This window comes from Mobula birostris, chromosome 21 (genome assembly GCF_030028105.1).
Source record: "Mobula birostris isolate sMobBir1 chromosome 21, sMobBir1.hap1, whole genome shotgun sequence".
Taxonomy (NCBI): Eukaryota; Metazoa; Chordata; class Chondrichthyes; order Myliobatiformes; family Myliobatidae; genus Mobula; species Mobula birostris.
Window position 1 is genome coordinate 12,944,729 of NC_092390.1, and position 20,946 is coordinate 12,965,674.

Below are 20,946 nucleotides of genomic sequence, written 5' to 3' on the forward strand. Positions count from 1 at the left end.
TCCTCCCCCTTCCCCACTCCTCCCCTTCCCCACTCCTCCCCTTCCTCTTCCTCCCCTTTCCTTCACCCTTCCCCCTCCTTCCCCTCACCCTACCCTTCCTTGCCCTCCCCCTCCTCCCCCCTCTTTCCCTCACCCTAACCCTCCTCACCCTTCCCCCTCCTGTCATAAGGAGGTGGCTAGTAACGGACCCAAGTGCAAGACACAGACACTGAAGTATAGGGACAGGACTAGGATACAGGGCAAGGGCAAGGACATGGATAGGAAAATCGGGAACCTGGAACAGGACTGGACAAGAGAGCTAGGAGCCCAGGCTTGGACTCTGAGCCACAGACTGGACAAAGACCCAGAACCTGGGTCTTGCCTCTGGCTCGGACCGCAGAACTAGGCAAGGACGAGGCTTGGCAGGAGGCAGGAGTCTTCAGGCTTGAGGCTAGAGACTAGAGGCGAGGGTTGGCAGGAGGCAGGGGCTGGAGTCTTCAGGCTTGAGGCTAGAGACTAGAGGCGAGGGTTGGCAGGAGGCAGAGGCTGAAGTCTTCAGGCTTAAGGCTAGAGACTAGAGGCAAGGCTTGGCAGGAGGCAGGAGGCTGGAGACTTGAGGCGAGGCTTGGCAGGAGGCGATACTCCCGGGCAGGGCGCGGATCACCACCTGACGGAGGCAAAGGACAGAAAGGGACAGAACCAACTGCGGGTAACGGCAAGACAGCCTGGCTTGCCCGATGGAGGCAAGGGTTAGGAAGAGACAGAACCAACCGTAGGTAATGGCAATACAGCCTGGCTTACCCAATGGAGGCAAGGGACAGGAAGGGACAGAACCAGTCGCAGGGTAATGGCAAGACAGCCTGACTTACCCATCGGAGGCAAGGGACAGGAATGGAGCTAGGTATGGGGTGGCTCCAGGACAAGACTGAAGGCGAGACAAGGCAAGAGTTACCAGCAAGACAAGGCAGGGCTTCAGGCGAGGAAACAGAAGGCAGAGGAAGGGATACAAGGAGTAAAGACAAGAACAATCCAGCAGCCACGCCCTGGTCTCTGGAGGTATTTATGCAGCCAGCCCCAAGGAGCATCAGCTGACTCAATTAGAGCTCAACAAGAACAGAAACAGGATAGACAGGAAAACCTGGAGCAAGGGTCGATGGACCAGACCGTGAACTGGAATATGGACTTCACAGACCGGACCATGACACCTCCTCCCTCCTCTTTCCCTCACCCTACCCCTCTTCACCCTTCCCCCTCCTCGCCCCCTCTTTCCCTCATCCCCCTCCCCTTCACTCTCCCCTCACCCTACCCCTCCTCGCCCCCTCTTCCCCCTACCTTCCTCTCTTCACTCCCCCTCCCCTCCTCTCCCCTCCCCTCCACACCCCACCCTCCTCCTCACACACCCCCTCCTCCTCCTCCTCACACACCCCCTCCTCCTCCTCCTCACACACCCCCCTCAACATGACAAGTTTTACACTGTACTTCGATATTTGTGACAATGATAATCTGGACTTCCCCCGACATTCCCATAACCTGTGTTACCCACAACAGCCCTTGGCTTCCCACCTGTACCTGCTCTGACCAGCTCGGCAGGGGAGACAATCGCAGGAGACACGAGGCTGCAGAATGCGGAGCAACGCGCAATCTGTTGGTGAAATCCGGCCGCTGGAACGGCCGAGCTCCTCCTGCCGATCTTATGGGGCAAGTCCCCCACGAGTTGGCCATTTCGGCTCGGCTCGGTTCTGACGAGTTCCATTGACCTGAAAACATACACTGTTTCTCCCACCGTAGACGCTGCATGACACACTGAGCATACCGAGCACCTCACGTTTTTATTTCACGTTTCCAACATCGCCAGCTTTATTTTAAACACAAGAGATTCTGCAGATGCTGGAAATCCTGAGCAACAAATACAGCACGCTGGAGGAACTCTGCAGGTCAGACAGCGTCCATGGAGAGGACGAAATCGTCGAGTCCGGATGAAGGGTCTCGGCCCTGAACGTCGACTGTTTTCCTTCTCCGCGGATGCTGCCTGACCTGCTGAGTTCCTCCAACACTTTGTGTTCGTTGCAGATTTGTTTGCTTTGCCTTTCTGGCCGTACCTTTCCTGGCAGGACAGTCCGTTGAGGTTGAAGGACAGGCTGGTAACGGGGGAGAAAGGCGGGTCCCCCAAGAAAGACATGGATTCTGTACCGCCTCTTCACTTCACACAATGATCAGCCGGGAAGCCACCTGGAAGCCCATCCGAGTGTGTGTAAATCAAAAGGACAACAGCGTGAAACGATGCTATCAAACCTAATCGCAGCTGGGATGCTGCTTTGCTGTGCTCAGTTCCCGAACTGTGGCGGGGGAAGTATTTTTAAGAGGGTGGCGCATCCCCTGTGGTTGCTAGTGTCCCAGACCCAGCGTCGCAGCAAGCGGTTGTCAAGGACGCAGTTTTGATCCCACCTATTGTACAGTGTCCTCTCACGGGAGACGCACAAGGGCGCAATTTTCACGCGAGTTATAGATTGCAATTGCAAAAATAAAATCCCCAAGGACGATGCATTTACCCGGGCGATGAAAGCAAATTTCAATTACATTTTCAAAGGAATGAAAATTGACTGGACGGGGCACAAACCGAATCCGCTTTTAGTCCTAGTCGCTGGAAATCCAGACAAGAAACACAAAATGTTGGAGAAATTTAGGAGGTCAGGCAGCATCTATGGAAAAGAGTAAACTGTCGACGTTTCGGGACGTGACCCTTCTTCAGGAGTGACAAGGATGTCAGAATAAAAAGATGGGGGGGAAGGGAAATAGGCTGACTGAAAGGTGACATCCTCTATTCGATGAGAGCTTTCCCAGTCTGAGCCAAAGACGTTGGCTGTCCATCTCCCGCCACAGATGCCGCCTGGCTTGCTGAGTTGCTCCAGCAGTTTTGTGCAGGTTGTTCCAGATGTTGTTCCGGGGGACCAGGTTAGTGGGAGGGTTGATGGCCCACCGGGTCAGCTAGTTTCCCCGTGCTGGTGGATACCTGCGTGTGCGGGGCCACGAGAACCAGGTGCCCAAAAGGTACACGAGCCGGCAGGACCGGGTGTCGAGGACCGGAGTTCAAGGTCCCGTCATCGGCTGGCCGTCGGGTCGATACTGAAGGTCGACTGGAAGTCGAGGCCGAATGGCCCCTGGTTCTACGTGTCTGAGGTCCACTGGGAAAGCGGACCTTTGTCTGCGAGCCCACTGGGGGCCCGGAGGCTTGCCCTGGGGATGGAAGATTGGGGTTCGGCGGACGGAAGGGAGGAAAGGGGCTTGTGTTACTACTGTTATTCTGTGGCTTATTGTGTTCTGTCCAGCACTGTGGGCATATTCTGTGTTGCTGAGCTATTGCCACAGGAATGTGTGGCGACACTTGCGGGCTTTCCCAGTATGTGTCACCTTAAACACAAGATACATATTTCACTGTATGTTTCGATGTACAGTACTTGTGATAAACAAAACTGAATCAGAATTCTGCATCAGCAGAATCTCTTGTGCTTTCACTATGATGCATGCACCTGTGCAGGGGAAAGCGTGTGCTGGAGCTGCGGTGCTTTGTTTTGCTCCATGCGTCCACAATAAAAGTTTTAGTGTTTTGCATTAGCGGCTCTTCGCCAGGAGATGGGAAGGGAGGGAAGGGGAGGGAAGGGAGGGAAGGGGAGGGAAGGGGAGGGAAGGGGAGGGAGGGGAGGGGAGGGAAGGGGAGGGAAGGGGAGGGAAGGGGAGGGAAGGGGAGGGAGGGAGGGGAGGGGAGTGCGGAAGTTTGGAATAGAAGCGGAAGTGGCTCCGTCACCTGATCTAGTGGCTGGGCTGCCGCCGCCGTGGGAGTCGGATCTCTGCCGCGTCTGCCTCCCTCCCTCCTCCAGCATGGACGAGACCAGCCCGCTCCGCTCCCCGTTCCAGCAGCCGCCCGACAGCTACCTGTCCACGGCGCAGCTGGCGGAGCCTCCGCCGCCGGCGGTTCCCTCAGCGCCGGGCCCGGCCTTCGGGCCTCGGCTGTCGGGCGGGGGTCCGGGCGCGGGGGTGCGGGTGCCGGGCCCGGGCCTGGGCCCGTCGCCGCCCGGGTCGCCGGGGGCGGGCCGCGAGCGCGAGCGGCAGCCGTTGCTGGGCCCGCGCGCCCACAACGAGTTCCCGGACGAGCCCGAGTTCGCCGAGGTGGTGCGGCGGGCCGAGCAGGCGCAGGAGCTGGGCATCCACCCGCAGCGCATCAGCCAGGGCTCCAGCGGCAGCTACTTCATCCGCGACCCGTCGGGGGTGAGTTTTGAACCCCTGCAGGCGGGTGGGGTGGGGAGGAGGATCGGATTGTAGGGCCGTTTAACCCCCCCCCGGGTCTCCCTCCAGGTCGAGACCCTGATTCAGGACTGGACACTCATTTGAAGGGTACCGACTATAGACGCTCCCTGAGCCGCTGAGTAATTGCATGGGCCGACCCCGAACGCTGGAGGAGCTCAGCCGATCTATGGAGGCAGATGAGAATTCGCAGCATCTTCATCTAGAGATATAGGGGTGTGTAGTCCTGATACATGGTCTTTAACTGAAGTGTCAACCGGCCTCGATGTTGCCTAACCTGCTGAGGTCCCCGTCAGCTTTTTTGTTTGCTTGAGATTCCAGCATCTGCTTGAGCATTTAATTCTTACCTTCCTCTGCCTGAGGTGATGTGTCCCAAGTTCAATGGCTGGTTTCCATGAGTTTCACTATCAGTTTACTAGACTGGCGTTGTAGGAGGATCAGTAGAAGTTATTCCAAAGTGGCCTCCCAGGGTTTAACAGGGAGTTTGTGTTCTTGAGAGCCCATGGTGTGCAATTACGGCTGGGAGGTTGCATGTAAATAAGTTTCTTTCAAGACTGGTTCTCGTGAATCTAATATTTGTGGTAACTTGTCTGTACGTCTCGGGTGTTTGTAACTTGGAAAGGGCCAGAATATTAGAATTAAGGTCAGTAATTGGAACTGAATGGGAATTCTATGTAGTTTATTGGATGATGAGTGTGTCTGATTCATTGTTAGACCAAAATAGATGCTACATCAGCTTAATCTAGTAAGGCATGGGACTTATTTAATAACCTGACATGATTCTTTGGTTCAAATTATGAGGACTGAGGTTCTTGTGTTTGTAATAATTCAGCAGGCTGAAGTAAAAATACAAAACCAACATGAGGTGGGCGGGAAACTCAGCACCCTTTAACATACTCCAAGATCAATCTAACCCCTAAGAAATTCTCAGCCTCAAAATGTTGACTGTTCACTCTTTTCCTCAGATGCTGCCTGACCTGCTGAGTTCCTCCAGCATTTTGCGCGTGTTACTTTGGATTTCCAGCACCTGCAGACTTTCTTGCATTGGTCAATCTAACCCATCTCTCCCACATAGCCCTCCATTTTTCTTTCACCCGTGTATCTACCTAATAGTTTCTTAAATGCCTTAATGTATCTGCCTGTACCACCAGTCCTGGTAGCGAATTCCACGCACTCACCACCCTCCGTTTAAAAAAAACTTCTGACAGCCCCCCCCCCCATACTTTCTTTCATTCAGCTTAAATTTATACCCCCTTGTATTTTAATGTAGAGTCTTTGACCTGATGCTGCTGGACCTGAGTGCTGTCTGATATTTTCTGTTTTCATTCCAACATCTGCTGTTTTATTTTTACTGTGTCTGGGGTTAGGAAAATGAGATGAAGAGAGGTGCTGTCCTGTGATCCTGTTTTTGATTAAGTGCAAATCAATTGCAAATGCAAGATGCCAGTGAGCACGCTGTTCCATGTGTGGGGTACTAGTTTGCTCCATCTTCACTGAGTAATCCAGTCTAACACCATACTGTCTTGTGACCTTCAGTTTCACAAGTTTCTGATCAAGTGCAGGGCCTGAATCAGCTGTGATGTGCTTTTGTGAGTAACGTGTCCAGTGACTTCTCTTTTCTGTGTCTGGGACACTAATGTGATCTGTTCAGACTGATAAAAGCTGGCACACAGCAGACAACATTGTGCACATTCTTAGCATATACTCAACTCTTTCAGCTGTTTTGTCTGCTTTAGAATGCTAGAAATCCTGATAAGGATGAAAGAGCACGTATACAATAATTAGTCACTGCAGTGACCTAAGCCATGATCTGAACTAATCTTGAATAGCAATCTCTGAAAATTGCTCCAACCCCCCTCTGTCTTCCTGCAGAATGACCAACCACAGTGTCTTTTTTAAAATTCTACAAACACCCAGCTCTACCTCAGTCTCAGGTTCTTGTCCAAATTTGACACAAATTACCTCAGCTAAGAATAACCCTGTGAATTAGTGCCATCACCAAGTTGCTTCTCCTGTTCTGCATTGCTGTCTCATTTGGATTCCACTCTACTGTCCCAGTTACCGAAGGCACATTTCCATGCAATAAGATCAATGAAATATTTTACCAAGGTCAATATGATTTGCAGATTGGAATGCATTATATAAAAGTGGTAGAAGGAGATTCAATTAAAAAAAACTAAAGGGAATCAGATTTTTAAAGGAAAAAGTAGGACTAATTGATTTTTGAAGAGCCTGTGTAGGTACATTCGAGTGAATTGTCTTTTGCTGTGTCATTCTGCTGATATATTACTTATCATATTGATTAGCTTCATCTGATGGTGCTACTTAATGAGCTTGACACCCATTTTGTTTGTTCCCTCTTTACACAAGATTATGTGTCATAGGCATATGGTCATCTGACGCTAAGTCTCTGTTCTCTTTCCCCTGGCCCAGCATTGCGTCCTAAATATGACTACACCTTGGCCTTTGCTGTAATAGAACTCCTCAACTCTATTCCAAGATATTTATGTTTATTTTATAATTTACAGTAATTTTAGATCTTTGCACTGCTTAAGCCGGTGACAATTGATTATCACTATCGTGATCCATAGTTGGAATTTCCTACCAGTTTTGATTTCACTTTCAAACCTGCCTTATACATGATCTTAGTGAGTGGGGCACATTTTTGGAACAGCTCCAGGTTTAGATGGAACGTGAAATCAATCTCAGCTTTTTTTCCCCAATTCACTTTGCATTTTCCATCCATTGCACTGAAGCCTGGGGCACTTCGGTAGAGATTACTAACAGCTGAAAGCTTCTGCTGTTGTGACACACTTCCTAGTACTACAAGCTGTTTTATATTGGTGGCTGGAAATGTCTCATCACCATCACCATCATCATCAGCAGCAGCATTGTGTGCCGTGTGGTATGACGTGGGCAGTCATGGTCTATGACTATGATTGTTCTTGGCAAATTTACATAAGTGGTTTGCCATTGCCTCCTTTTGTTCAGTGACTGTAGGCCGCTGGGTCAGTCTGCCCCGGTCAGCAATTAAAAAGAGTAACCAGAAGCTAGAAACACATATAACGTGAACTGCAGGGTCCAATCCGCAAACTGCGTCTATTAAACCTTGCCCAAGACCTAAGACTCAGGCAGCGTTGATCAAGAGAGTATAGATGAGGCAAAAGTCCAACTGAAATACAGCACAAGGGTGGGGTGAATGTGAAAGGAAATTTACATCCAATTTCCTTTCCCTAAGGTGGCAAAATGAATGTTGTTAATTCACGTTTAAAAAGTCATCATAATTCTGTGAATGTAAATTCTGACTGAGATTCATTTTATTAAGAGACAGATTTGGGATTGATGATGTATCCCAGAGAACATGTAAATGATGGCTAGTTTAATTTGAATGAATGAGCATGAATGGGTTGTCTTTTGGAATTCCTGTTTTCTGTGCTATTCCAGAGAGTACATGTCACTGTGTGGCAAGAACGCTGCCTCATTACAGTTTTTGGGTGAAACTAAATCCTAACTGCAATCAGTCATTCACTTGTTTGATCTTGTGACTGTGGTAGCCTCTTCTACAGCACACAAAAGATTCAAAAAACTTTATTGTCATTCTAACCGTACATCAGCTCTGCAGGGCAGAATGAGACAGCGTTTCCCAGGAGCAGTGCAATCATAACATAACAAACACAACACTAAATAATAAACATAACAATAAATAGTAAAACACAACAGCCACATGTCAGTTAAAATCAAGTTATAAGTGTCCAGTGCAAGTTAAAAGTGTCCAAAGCAGAGTTGGGTAGAGCAGCTATTTAGCAGTCTGACTGCCTGTGGAAGGAAGCTGTTTAGTAGCCTTGTGGTTTTAGTTTTGATGCTCCTGTAACGTTTGCCTGATGGCAGAAGAACAAACAGAGGGTATGAGGGGTCTTTAATGATGTACTGTGGCTATACCTGATCCACTAAATTGGCATTAATCATGATCAGTGAACCTTTCTTCAGTGGTCGGCAAATTTTTCTTTTTTTCGTTTTTTTTTTGGCGTGTGCCTGTGTGCGCGTGCGTGCGTCCGTGATGTCTTTTTCATGGCTTTTACAAGGCGCGGAGAGAGAGAGAGACTGTGTGGCACGTCACTCCTCACACAGACATTTTCGCAGTATGTTTCCCTTTATTTTACAAGGTCGAGTTGCGATCTCGACACTCAACCCGGCACGGATGGAAAGCGTACTCGGGAGCGGACCCGACTAGTTTCGAACCCGGGAACCTCTGCTCCCGGGTCTGGCACCGATGTCATTGCGCCACCAGCCGGCCCGGTCGGCAAATTTTTCAAGGAGATTCTTTGAGACAAGATTTATAAGCTTTTAGAGAAACAGTCTGATTAGGGATAGTTAGTATCGGTTTGTGAGGGGCAGGTCATGCCTCATGAACCTGATTGAAGATGTGACAAAGCATTGATGAAGGTGGAGCAATTGATGTGTTGGATATGGATTTTAGTAAGGCATTTGATAAAGTTCCCCATGGTAGGCTGTAACTCTGTTTAGACCACACTTGGAATATTGTTTTCAATTCTGGTTGCCTTTTTATAGAAAGGATGTAGAAACTTTAGAGAGAGGGCAGAGGAGATTTACCAGAATGCTGCCCGGATTAGAGGGCATGTCTTATGAAGATAGGGCGAGCAAAGGCTTTTCTCTTTACAGTGAAGGAGGGTGAGAGGTGACTTGATAGAGGTGTAGAAGACAATAAGAGGCATAGATTAAGTACGAGAGACATTTTCCAGTGCAGAAATGGCCAATACAAGGGGCATAATTTTAAAGTGATTAGAGGGAAGTATGGGGGAGATGTCAGGGGTAATTTTTCACACAGAGGGTGGTGTGTGCTTGGAACGCCATGTTTGAGGTGGTGGTAGAGGAAGATATATTAGGGATATTTAAACTCTGGATGATAGAAAACTGGAGGGCTATGTAGGAGGGAAGGTTTAGATTAATCTTTGAGCGGCTTAAAGGTTGCCACTGCATCATGGGTCAAAGCCCTGTACTATGCTGTAATATCACTTTAGAAAGTAGAGTGGTAGTATTGCCTTTTCTGATGGGAAGCATTTCTGGGCTGATCCTGCTGTTCATTGAGACTTTAATATTAGATCCTTAGAAACCTCTGAGGTTTTTGTATTTTCTAGTTGTCATCAACATTGGAAGCCTCTTGATAGGACTATATATTCTTTGCATCCACAGGACATTATAGGTGTTTTTAAACCTAAAAACGAGGAACCATATGGACACCTGAATCCCAAATGGACCAAATGGCTGCAGAAGCTGTGTTGTCCGTGTTGCTTCGGCAGAGACTGCCTCGTTCTCAATCAGGGTTACCTCTCTGAGGCTGGGGCCAGCTTGGTGGACCAGAAACTGGGACTTAACATAGTACCAAGGACGAAGGTAGGACTTTAGCTTATGTGCATTTTCTATTCTGCTTTATTTTTGATTTTTATGTCCTTCCCTTGTAGAGCAGCTCAGTGCTAGTGGCAATTCCTGTCCCAAAAGTGCACAGTCATTACCTTGATAAACCATTACAGATGGCCTGCAGGTATTTGATTTTATAGGCAGCGGTGTCCAGCCTAAGCTGTCATCTAATCACTTAAGACCAACCTGAATTGATTTCACTGGCTCCTTGCTCATATTCTCAGTTCAGATTGAGTACCCTTTTTCTGAAATTCCAAAATCCAAAAACCTCTGTGCACCACAGACAGTTCTGAGAAGTGACTTCACATACGTGATGAACAGAAATTATTGAAGATAGAAAACACTGCATCAAGTGAAAAATGAAGATCTTGATTGTATATTGAAAGAGTGGATTTGTCAGCTTCGGAGTGATCATATGGCACTTTACAGTATGCTGATCATGAAACAAGCAAAGATCTATCACCACAAACTGAAAATTGAAGGTAATTGTAAATATTCAGCAAGCTGTTTACAGAAATTTAAAAGGCGCAGCATTGAATTTTTAAAGATTTGTGATAAAGCATCTGCTGATCATGAAACAGCATAGGAATTCATTTACCAAGAGCATCATTGATGAAAGTTTAACAGGCTGCATCAGTACATATGTGTGACAAACAAGTGTAAGGCAAAGACTGCTTACCAGGAGCACAGATGTTCAGAGCTTAAATGACGGCAATCTCGAGCTATCTCATTATATATTCCAATATCAGAAAAAATCTGAAATCCAGAGCACTTCTGCCCCAAGTGTTTTGGATTAGGGTATGTAGCCCCCAGTAAGCCTCAGGCTCGCTGAACTCGCTTTTGTCTAGGGGGAGCAGCCTTCGGCCCCGCCAAACTGGGTAATCAAGTTTGTGTGGATGCTGTGTGATGTACTCCACCCCGCCAAATAACAGACAGTACCCCACATGCGATTAAATGATTACACTTTATAGATATTACAAGAACTATGTAATTAATAGAGATAAAATATAAAAGGAAAGTAAAAGGTGCCAAACTTATCAAAGTTCAACCACTTCGTGCACAGCAGTTGGAGCTCAAGTAATGGAGTCCTCTTTCCCCCATTCGATCCCCTCCGACCACCTTGACCTGTCACCTGGGACCAACCACGGTGGTCGACCAGATGATCCACACGAGTCTGTCTTCGTCTGCTCTCCTCGCCGAAGACCCTGGGCCTCGGACTCCCGCTCGGGGTCTGTTCCGTCGGCCAGTTTACAGCATCACGTCCACTCTCTGTCTCCATCACACCTTCTGCCCCAAAGCCCGCGCATCACAGTAGCTTACAGACACACAAGAAAAAATAACATCTATCTCAATTGGTTAGCAAATGAATACAACTCTCTTTATAATCCAAACAAGCTGCTAGAGAGAGAACTTTCTCAGCAGTTAACATAACAAAGAAGCCATTTTGATTAGCCTACGCAGTAACATAAAAGAAGAAACCCCTTACAGTTACTCAACCAGTACTGTTCTGGTTGAGATTACAAGTGTCTAGTGCAGATCCTTGAAGGCTGGTTGTCTCTACATCAGGACAACACTAAATTGATTGCAGCACACAAAAATACTGAGGAACTCAGCAGGTCAGGCAACATCTATGGAGAGGAATAAACAGTTGATGTTCCGGCCTGAGACCCTTCTTCACAACTCCCGATTCAGAGTACTGGAGGAAAGATGGCACTGGTGAGGTGCAGCAGCATTTTCCAGGCAGCAAACAAAACTACAAACATTCTACTAATTACACTTTTTCTTGTCTATGATCACTGCAGTCCGCAGCCTGTAATTTCCCTCTGGGAGTCGTTTTTTTCAGCTGTCTGTACATCCTGGTGTTTTTGTGGTATTCTGAAGGATTTGGCAAATTGAGCTCTTGAGAATGCAAGTATGGCCATGATGGCCATTGCTGGAGCGAATTTGGATCCGGATTGAAACTTTGGGCTGGATCGAAACGATGGGACCCAGGCTTGAGAGCAAAAAACGAATTGATGTTTAGCCAATTGAAGCACCAAGCCAGATTTAAAAGATCAAGGCATCAAGGCAGAGGGCAAAGGACAAATCACTGTTCGGCTCACTACTCCGGGAGGCTTTACTCGCCTCACCACTGAACTGACTTGCAGCTTTGGCCCACAGCCATCAGGCTCCTGTACCGGCTGCAGCACTGAACCCGCTCTGCGGCTGTGGCCTCCAGCCATCGTGGCTCCATGGTTGTGGACTCACTTTCAGGAACACTGGTTCTTGTTTTGTGCGTTATTTGCTTACGTTATTTTTATTGCTTGCAGGATTTGTTCTTTTTTCTCCCATATTGGATGTATGCCAGTCTTTGTGTTTTGTTTGTGTTTTATTGTGTTCTTTGTTTTGTGACTGCTTGCAAGAAGATAAATCTCAAGGCTGTATATGTGTATATGTGTTTTATATATAAGTGTTTTGTTTTAGGGCTGTTACCATTTCTATTGCACAACATGTTGAATTGTCTTTTGGTGCTTCTGGTAACATTCATAGGACCATATGACAATATTTTGTACACTGCAGCCAATTTTCTCTCAAACTCCCAGAAATCTCAATAAAATAAAGTTAGTGTAACATGGCTATCTTAGCAACTTTTTGTCCTCATTGCAGAAGGTACACAAACAAAATGTCATTGGTTATGTAGCAAGTTTGCATCTGTTGAAAGAATCTAATAGAATAGGTTTGATACCTAGGAATACAGAATTAATGCAGGAGGCTTTGAGGTAATAAATCAGCCATGATCTTGTTGATAGGTGGACTGGGCAAAAGAAGTGAGATGACCTTCTCCTGTTCACTGAAGCTATCTGAACTGGATTTAGAGTTAAAATTGCAAACTGTTCTTAAAGCTGATTTCTTTTTCTCTTTTCAGGTGGTACGGCTAGCAAGTGAAACTTTCAATTACAGTGCAATTGACCGGGTGAAATCCCGGGGAAAGAAGCTGGCACTCGAGAAAGTGCCGAAAGTGGGACAGCGGTTTCACCGGATAGGCCTACCTCCCAAGGTACAAAGTTCTGATTAATAATAGCACTTGATTATGTTGGTTGCTCCTTTTGCACTAAATCATGCGATTATTCTATTTAATTGTGATATGGGCTAAACATAGGAAAATGAGACCAGCTCAGGTAGGCACCTTGATTGCTGATGATGGATTGGGCCGAAGGGCCTGTTTCTGTGCTGTATGATGCTGTGACTGTGTTTAACTTTTTACTCGCGTGACCTCCCCTCCAAGAGGACCACAACATTGTCATGCCTCAGCGACCTGGAGAGCTATGTTGGCTGAAGTCAGGGCCTTGTGCTTTGGCTCTTTGTAGGGTCACTCATGCCAAACAGATCAAAGGATATAGGCCGGACTAAGAGTGGTCCACTGGTCCTCCAGGTTTGGGGGTTCAGCTCAGGGCTAACAACCATGACTGGTCAGAAAACAGTTGTTAAGGAAACAGCAATAAAGAATCCTTCTATACAAGCAGAGATAAAGGATCTTCATTGCTGCCTTAAATGCCAGCAGCATAATGGGCAGTAAGTAAGCAAGTCACATGACTTTTGATAGCAGAATGTCAATTCTAAGACAATATATTGTTCCAAGCATCCACCCATCCCAGTGCTAGTCGGTTTGTGTTGGTTCCAGTTCCATCAAATTTTGGTTTTTAATGTTTAATTCAATCTCTAGCTCAGCAATCTGAGATTCACCTCTTTGAGATTATTGTCTATTTCCAATCTTGGTTGCTGTGTCAGTAACAGTCATGTGAGTAAATAGTGTCAGCCCTCTTTTGTAAATCTTGCCTCTCTAAAATAATCTTTTCAAGGCTTATTGTTAATCAGGAGAAAGAAGCTGTGACAAGTATAACGCTTCAGTTCTGGTGTAATTTTTTTCCCCTTAAGTTCAAGCTCAAAGTTCTAAGTAAATTCATTATCAAGGACATGTAACGTCACCATGTACTACTGTAGTGGTTATTTTAAAACAAACCAAAACCACTAAGAGATGAGCCAGGGTACTCGATACTGATGCAATTCCAAATACCGAACTTTCAAATCAAAAAAGGTACGTTTGATCCTTTATTACAAAATCAACAAAGATGAATGATCTTGTAACAAAAAAACTTAACAAATCTAATTAGTGATATAATGGTCTAACTTGCAGTCTAATAGTGTTCCAATTAGCGGTAAAAAAATACCCATTCTATGTGGCTGAACTCCTCTCCACTAGACTAAACCAAACAACAAACTAACCAACGAGAAAACGTAACTACCTGTATACTCATTTACTTCTACCATGCCCTAACCCATAATAAACACACCACAAACTACAATACGGACAGAAAATAAATGCATGGCTCTAATGGACAGAAATTAAATAGTACCGTGAGATTCATTTTTCTTGCCGGCATTCACAGTAACTACAAAGAAACATAAGAGAGTCAGTGAATAACCTGATACGACAAAGATGGACAAACCAATGTGCAGAGGACACCAAACTGCAAGTACAAAAAGAGGGAAAAAAAAACAATAATAATAATAACTAAATAAGCAATAAATAACATAAAGGTTCCTCTAGACCAAGGTGCACAATGCAGTATGTATAACACGCACAACACAAGGTAATATTACCACAAATAAATTAACAAATAATAAAATATATTCCAGAAGATGGACATCTACATCTGCAGGATCCAAATTGCCTGGTTATTTCAGTATATTTCCCCTGCTTCTAAATTTGGCAGTAAAAGTGGAGTTTCTTCTACTCTTTTCCCCTCAGGTCGGTTCCTTCCAGTTGTTTGTTGAGGGTTATAGAGATGCGGATTATTGGTTGCGCAGGTTTGAGGCAGAGCCTTTGCCTGAGAAGACAAATCGACAACTGCAACTCCAGTTTGAGAGGCTGGTGGTGCTGGATTACATCATCAGAAACACAGGTTAGTGGCTGTTCTGAAGTTGCTTTCTCTTCTGCTGCAACTGAATGATGACTCCCCCTTAATGATGAATATGTGTGCTTAGGCATTGTGTGACAGCTCTAAAGGCCATCTTTGGGAGTGTTGAAGCTTGCTCTTACAGTCATAGTGCAAGTTTTTGTTTGGTGAAGGCTGGGCTGGATTGACTGGTGGCAGGAGTGTACATTGTCAGAATTTGATCCACGTCACTCTGATTTGCATTCTCAATACATCTGGCTGCTTCATCCATCCTTTCCAATCCAAATGAAGTGTCCCCTCCGTAGATGCTACCTGACCTGTTGAGTTCCTCCAGCGTTTTGTGGGACTCTGGATTTCCAGCATCTGCAACATCTCTTGTACTTTTGATTTGCAGCAAGGTCTCTTCAATGTATGTCTACCCCGAAGAAGTTTCAATCCACTCTTTGACAGGAGTTCATTGACACTCTCACTGTTACCTCTGTGATCTCTGCTGCCCTCTGACCCTTCAACCATGTGCTCACCCAAACTTGCTACCATTCTTTCTTCTCTGTTCCTTTCCAATCCTGATGAAGGGTCTCGGACGAAAGCATCAGCTGTTTATTCCCCTCCACAGAATCTGCCTGACCTGGTGAGTTCCTCCAGCATTTTGTGTGTGTTGCTCTGACCTGCATTTTTAGTCTTGCCTATGTCTGTCTTTGTTTCCACTCCATCTTGTTAACGACGGTACAACTTTGAAAACGGCACATCACCATGGGAATCTAGGCCTCACACTGTTGGATATGCCTCTTACCCTATCCACCCATCTGTTCCCCTCTCTTCATCTCAGAACTAACTTGCTTCCTCACTCTCTGTTCAGTGATCGGCAATGCTAAGTCTGCTTCTCTCTTCACAGATGCTGCTTGACCTGTTGAGTTTCCAGCGTTTTCTGTTTTTATTTTCAAGTTCTTGCATCTGTAGTTTAGTTGAAGACCATAGAGCTCAGCTTGATATTTAAGTCATGCTGTGAAGTATTTTCTGCTCAGAAGGAGGGTGTGCTAGCATAGACCAAAGCTTCTAACAAATTTAAAAAAAAAGTTAATGTTAATATTCTTGACTAGATCTATGGGAGTAAATTGTTAATAAGATGGTAACCATTGAACTCATGGGAAAAATAGTGATGCTGAAAGTTCAGGTCTGGGTATGGTTTTGATATGACATATTGCAAATGTGTTTCCAGGTGTTTCTCCTCTGGCCATTTGGAATGTGTGTGCACTGCAATTCCATTCTTAATTCCACATCCACTGACTACGTTTCCACCCTTATGGTACAAATGACTCATTTTGCTGTGTGTTTTACTAGACAGTAAAGGAGAGAGCAGCAGTTCCTATATAGTTGAAAGGTACCTATATAGATTTCAGTTATAGCTGTATATCGATGAAGGCCATTGTCGATGATATGAAACATGTAATCCTCATTTCAGAATTCCTCAGTGAAAATGGGCTGGCTCGAGAGGAGTGGGTGCCATTCCCACTGTGGTCAGGTTTTGGATTGACCTAAATTTCTGTTGTGACCTTTATCAATATTCAGTTTGATGCAGAAAGGATGTTAAAGGCAATTTCTTCCTTACTTCTTGAAAGATCCTTGGATAACTGCTGGGATTTTCATTCTCAAGCTGCACAGATCCTCTGGTAGTAATGTTGCATCTTTCTCTGACGTGACTTAGTTCCTTTTATAGGTCAAATCGACTTCATGTCCCCCTGCACAAGTGGTATTGAAGAATGCATTTACATTTTGTAATTGTGGAGTGATGGTTAGGAGCTGAAAGTGAGTGTGCATTACTGCTACTTGTAATCTACTTGTTTGATGTCAGTTCTCAAGATTATACTTCATGTAACAATGTTAGACCCCAGTTTGTTATTGATTATAAGGAGGATGACTAAAATTTCCCCTATCATTACAACAGCTTTGTACAAACGGCCAAATATATTTGTGCTCATTTTGATTCTAACACAAACCCATGTATATCCTGGTTCCAGTGGTTGGCTTAAGCCAAATGAACTGTTCACTTGAGATGAATGATTACATTGTTCTTTGTCCCTGTGAGATGTTAATATCTTAAAGGTGTGAGGGAAAAATGGCATTAGGCAGTGTGTGGTGACAAGTAGAATCTACAAAGTTTTTCACAAAAGTCTCTCTTTCCTTAGATCGTGGTAATGATAACTGGCTGATTAAATATGACTGTCCGATGGATGGGGCTAGTTTGAAGGTGAGTAGTTTTTTTTAATCTTTGATATTAGACAGGTCTTTTTATGGCGTGTATATATAAAACTTCACAACAGGATAGGATTGGACTATTCAACATGTCTATTGGTATTTGTATTTCTTTTGCACCTCTCCACATCCTTCCTCATTTTGCTGTCTCATATTCTTTCTCCCTTATACTTAACCCAACTTCTTAAGTAGCTTGTTCAGTTTGCATCAATTTTTCTGCATTCTCAGGTAAAGAGAACTCTGAAGAATTTGTTTACTGTCATAAATTGATTGTTACTAGTTTTCCTTTCCCCATAACTGGAAAACTATTTCTTCTTCTGAAATCTTTCATTATCTTAAAGACATCTATCTGACACTACCCTTTAGGATTTTCTCCTGATCCCCCTCCCCCCAAGAAAAACGCCACTACCTGATAATCCTGCACTTGTGGGGTTGCTTTTCTGTTATGATTTTCATAAATAATCTTCCAGTGATAAAAATTTATATGGCGACCAAATTTATGCCCAATACTTGTGTTGTAGAACCACAGTACTATATTTAGAGCAACTTCTCTACAGTCTAATCCTATCCCTCTCAAAATAAACCAACACTGTTTTATGATCCGTTATGGCCTTGCCTCTGTCTAGCTGCTTCCTCCATAGTTTTCAGGGCACATGACTAAATGCACGTCCCTTTAAATGTCAATGAAGGAAATTTTAACTTCATGAAAGTTAAAATAAGCATGCAAATTAGGTTAAGAGATCAGTGAGTCAAGATGTAGTATCAGATTTATGAAAATCTTTTAGACACGAGAAAGCTATATACTTTGTAGAAATGAGAAGGAAATTTTCCAATGGGAGGACTTGCCTTTCACATTTAACAAAAAAAAAGACATCATAACAAAGGCAAGCATGCTATTGGATGGAATATAAAACAAAGCAGGTGGCCTCAGATCCAAAATACCAAAAATAAATATGTTCTGATTGCCGTTGTGGATACTGTACTTAGAGCTGAAAGCTTAGCATTCAAAGAGTTTTGACGTTTAGGAAGGACAGACCAAAAAAACCAGCAAAGGATGTGGTCTGTGGAGGATGTCTGTATAGTGGGAAGAAATTATCTTGTTTTGATAGAGCATGATGTCAAATTAAAATTAATCTTGAGTTGAGCTAAAAAATGGTTGGGATAATTTATAGAAGTTCATATAAATGTTTAAGAGCATATAACATAGAACAACAGCGTAGTACAGGAGCAGGCCCTTCGGCCATAATGTACTGAACTAATTCATGTCAGAAATGGCATGATCAAAAAGTTAAAGATATTGTCGCCAAACAATTGGTACTAGAACGTACAGTCATCACAGCGATATTTGATTCTACGCTTTACACTCTCTGGATTGCAAATATTAAATATTAAAGATATTAAAAATAGTTAAAAATTAGTAGGTATTAAAAATTTAAATTATACATCATAAATAGAAAAATAGGAAGTAAGGTAGTGCAAAAAAACCGAGAGGCAGGTCCGGATATTTGGAGGGTACGGCGCAGATCCGGGTCAGGATCCGTTCAGCAGTCTTATCACAGTTGGAAAGAAGCTGTTCCCAAATCTGGCCGTATGAGTCTTCAAGCTCCTGAGCCTTCTCCCGAAGGGAAGAGGGACGAAAAATGTGTTGGCTGGGTGGGTCGTGTCCTTGATTATCCTGGCAGCACTGCTCCGACAGCATGCGGTGTAAAGTGAGTCCAAGGACGGGAGATTGGTTTGTGTAATGTATATTCAGTATCTGTTTGTGCTAGGCAAGTTAAAGTTAGATAATGAATTTGTGAAATGTAGACACGGTTGCTTGTTGGTTCAATGTGTTGAGGAAGCAACCAGGGTGATGGTTGTTTTAGGTCTTGTTTTGTGCAGTGAGGAAGGGTTATATAATCTCATTGTAAAGGGATCTTCAAGGAAGAATAATCACAAAATAATATTTAACAAGTGACCTTGCAGTTCAATCTGAAACTAGGGTCATAAATATGAAGCCAAACTCTGATATGAGAGAAAAATGTTCCCTTGCTCCCCACTGCATGTGATATAGTTGTCAGGCTCAGGTTTATTATCAGGACATATGGCATGAAATTTGTTGCTTTGCAGCAGCAGGACAGTGTGATACATAAACTAATACAAGTTACAAATATTGCATAATGTAAATAATTATGAATATGAATAGTCACGTGCCATTCAGAAGCCTGATGGCAGAGGGGAGAGCAGATGGGGCCTCATCATTTGTTCACAGGTCTTTGTGGTTGTCAGCTAAGACTCATCAATCAGTGGTCTAATCAGTTTATTAATAATGCTGCCTCTCTAATTTAACATTTTGTAAATTGGAATTGGTTTGTTAATGTCACATGTAACGAGGTACAGTGAATAACTTGATATGCATGCTGTCCATGCAGATCATTTCATTATAATTCATTGAGGTAGTAGAGAAGGGAAAACAGTAACAGTGTAGAATAAAGTGTTATAGTTACAGAGAAAATGCAGTGCAGGAAGACAAAATGGCCATAATAAGATAGATTGTGAGGTCTAGAGTAATTAGAACCTGTACTTGAGCGTGCTGCTACATGCTTTAAGGCTTTTGTATCTTCTGTTCCATGGGAGGGAGGAAAAAGAGGGAATGTCTGCAATGGGTGGGGTCAACACTGTTACAATGAAAGTGTATACAGAGTCAGTGGAGGGTAGGCTATTGTTTGCAATCTGCTGTGTTGTTCCTTGCAGGATGCTGACTGGGTTGTAGTGAAAGAACCTATTATAAAGATTGCTGCAATAGACAATGGATTGGCATTCCCTCTGAAACACCCAGACTCCTGGCGGGCATGTAAGTAAATCGATGTGCTGTTGTAGAATTGAAGCAGAATAAGTATTTATTTAGAGATGTAGATGCAGACGCTCTTCTGGCCCAACGAGCCTACACTGCCCAGTTACAGCCATATAACTAATTAACCTATTAAGCTGTATGTTTTTGGAACGTGAGAGGAAACTAGAACACCCGGTGGAAACACATGTGATTATGGGGAGAACATTCAAGTCAGCAGCGTTCCACAGCTGAGCCATTATCTCCCCCCCCCACCCCGCCGTCTGTGCTGCCTCTTTGAAGGCTCATCTAATCAATCTCAATCTTCGCCTTCTCTTAAATACTGCAAACTCGCATTGAATGTGTACAAATAAATGTTGACTATGTCCTTCAGATTCCCCTTGCTAGCACTTCAGTCCTGTGATTCTATCCCTTACAGCTAGAACCCTAGCGTTGACTGGGTGAAAAGTTTAACCAAATATTAAAGGTGTTGATCTTGTTGTGATTTCATTCTTCTCCTGATGTGTAGGCAGTCTTCTCCATGAACCAACCGCTGGTCACGCTTCTTAGTCACTTTTGTAATTTCTGTGATAATTAGAAATATTGAGATTATGGGAAAGATTGGCAACACTTGATCTAGTTCCAGTCAGCCACAATGGATTTGAATAGCTTTCTTTTCAAAAGGCCTGATCATTCACAGCCTTTTTGGACTAATTCTGTTTGTATTTTTGGATGGGTGTAAGGATTGGATGTGGAATATTTCCAGAAAGGTAAGTGCAAAGAATGACAGATAAAAATGAAGTATAAAAGCATTGCATAAAATGAACACAAAGGGGTTGTGCAATGACTAACAAGAGTGGCAAGTGGATCACATCAGGAGAAATATGAAATCAGAACAAGGTCAACATCTTTAACCTTTGGTTAAACTTCTCACCCAGTCAACACTAGGAACCTAGCCGTAAGGGATAGAATCAGAGGACTGAAGTGGCAGCAAAGAAAATCTAAAGGATAAATTTCAGCATTTGCTTGTAGAAACATACAGCGAAATGCGATTTTTGTGTCAATGAACGATGCAGCCCGACGATATGCTCAGGACAGTCTGCAAGTGTCGCTGTGCCTCTAGCGTTAACGAAGCATGCCCGCAATTTAGTAACCCTAATCCATATATCTTTGGAATGTGGGAGGAATCCAGAACACCAGAGGAAACCTACCTGATCATGGGGAGAATGTACAAAC

At 44.4% G+C, this 20,946-nt stretch overlaps 2 protein-coding genes across 4 annotated transcripts in view; one reads left to right on the forward strand and one right to left on the reverse strand.

Annotated features, from left to right (window-relative positions):
• Window positions 1-2,323, reverse strand: part of cdc25d (cell division cycle 25 homolog d) — a 40,448-nt gene extending 38,125 nt beyond the window's left edge. For all 3 annotated transcript variants that reach the window (XM_072238988.1, XM_072238987.1, XM_072238986.1), the window contains exon 1: window positions 2,079-2,323. In XM_072238988.1, the coding sequence (XP_072095089.1) occupies window positions 2,079-2,158 (80 nt within the window). In that variant the 5' untranslated portion in view covers window positions 2,159-2,323. The remainder of the gene's footprint in view (window positions 1-2,078) is intronic.
• Window positions 2,324-3,784: 1,461 nt separating this feature from the next.
• The window catches only part of pi4k2a (phosphatidylinositol 4-kinase type 2 alpha), a 39,760-nt gene continuing 22,598 nt past the window's right edge, over window positions 3,785-20,946 (forward strand). Inside the window, exons 1-6 of the mRNA XM_072238989.1 lie at window positions 3,785-4,242; window positions 9,490-9,690; window positions 12,620-12,751; window positions 14,504-14,657; window positions 16,835-16,896; window positions 19,635-19,734. Of these exons, the coding sequence (XP_072095090.1) occupies window positions 3,856-4,242; window positions 9,490-9,690; window positions 12,620-12,751; window positions 14,504-14,657; window positions 16,835-16,896; window positions 19,635-19,734 (1,036 nt within the window). The 5' untranslated portion in view covers window positions 3,785-3,855. The remainder of the gene's footprint in view (window positions 4,243-9,489; window positions 9,691-12,619; window positions 12,752-14,503; window positions 14,658-16,834; window positions 16,897-19,634; window positions 19,735-20,946) is intronic.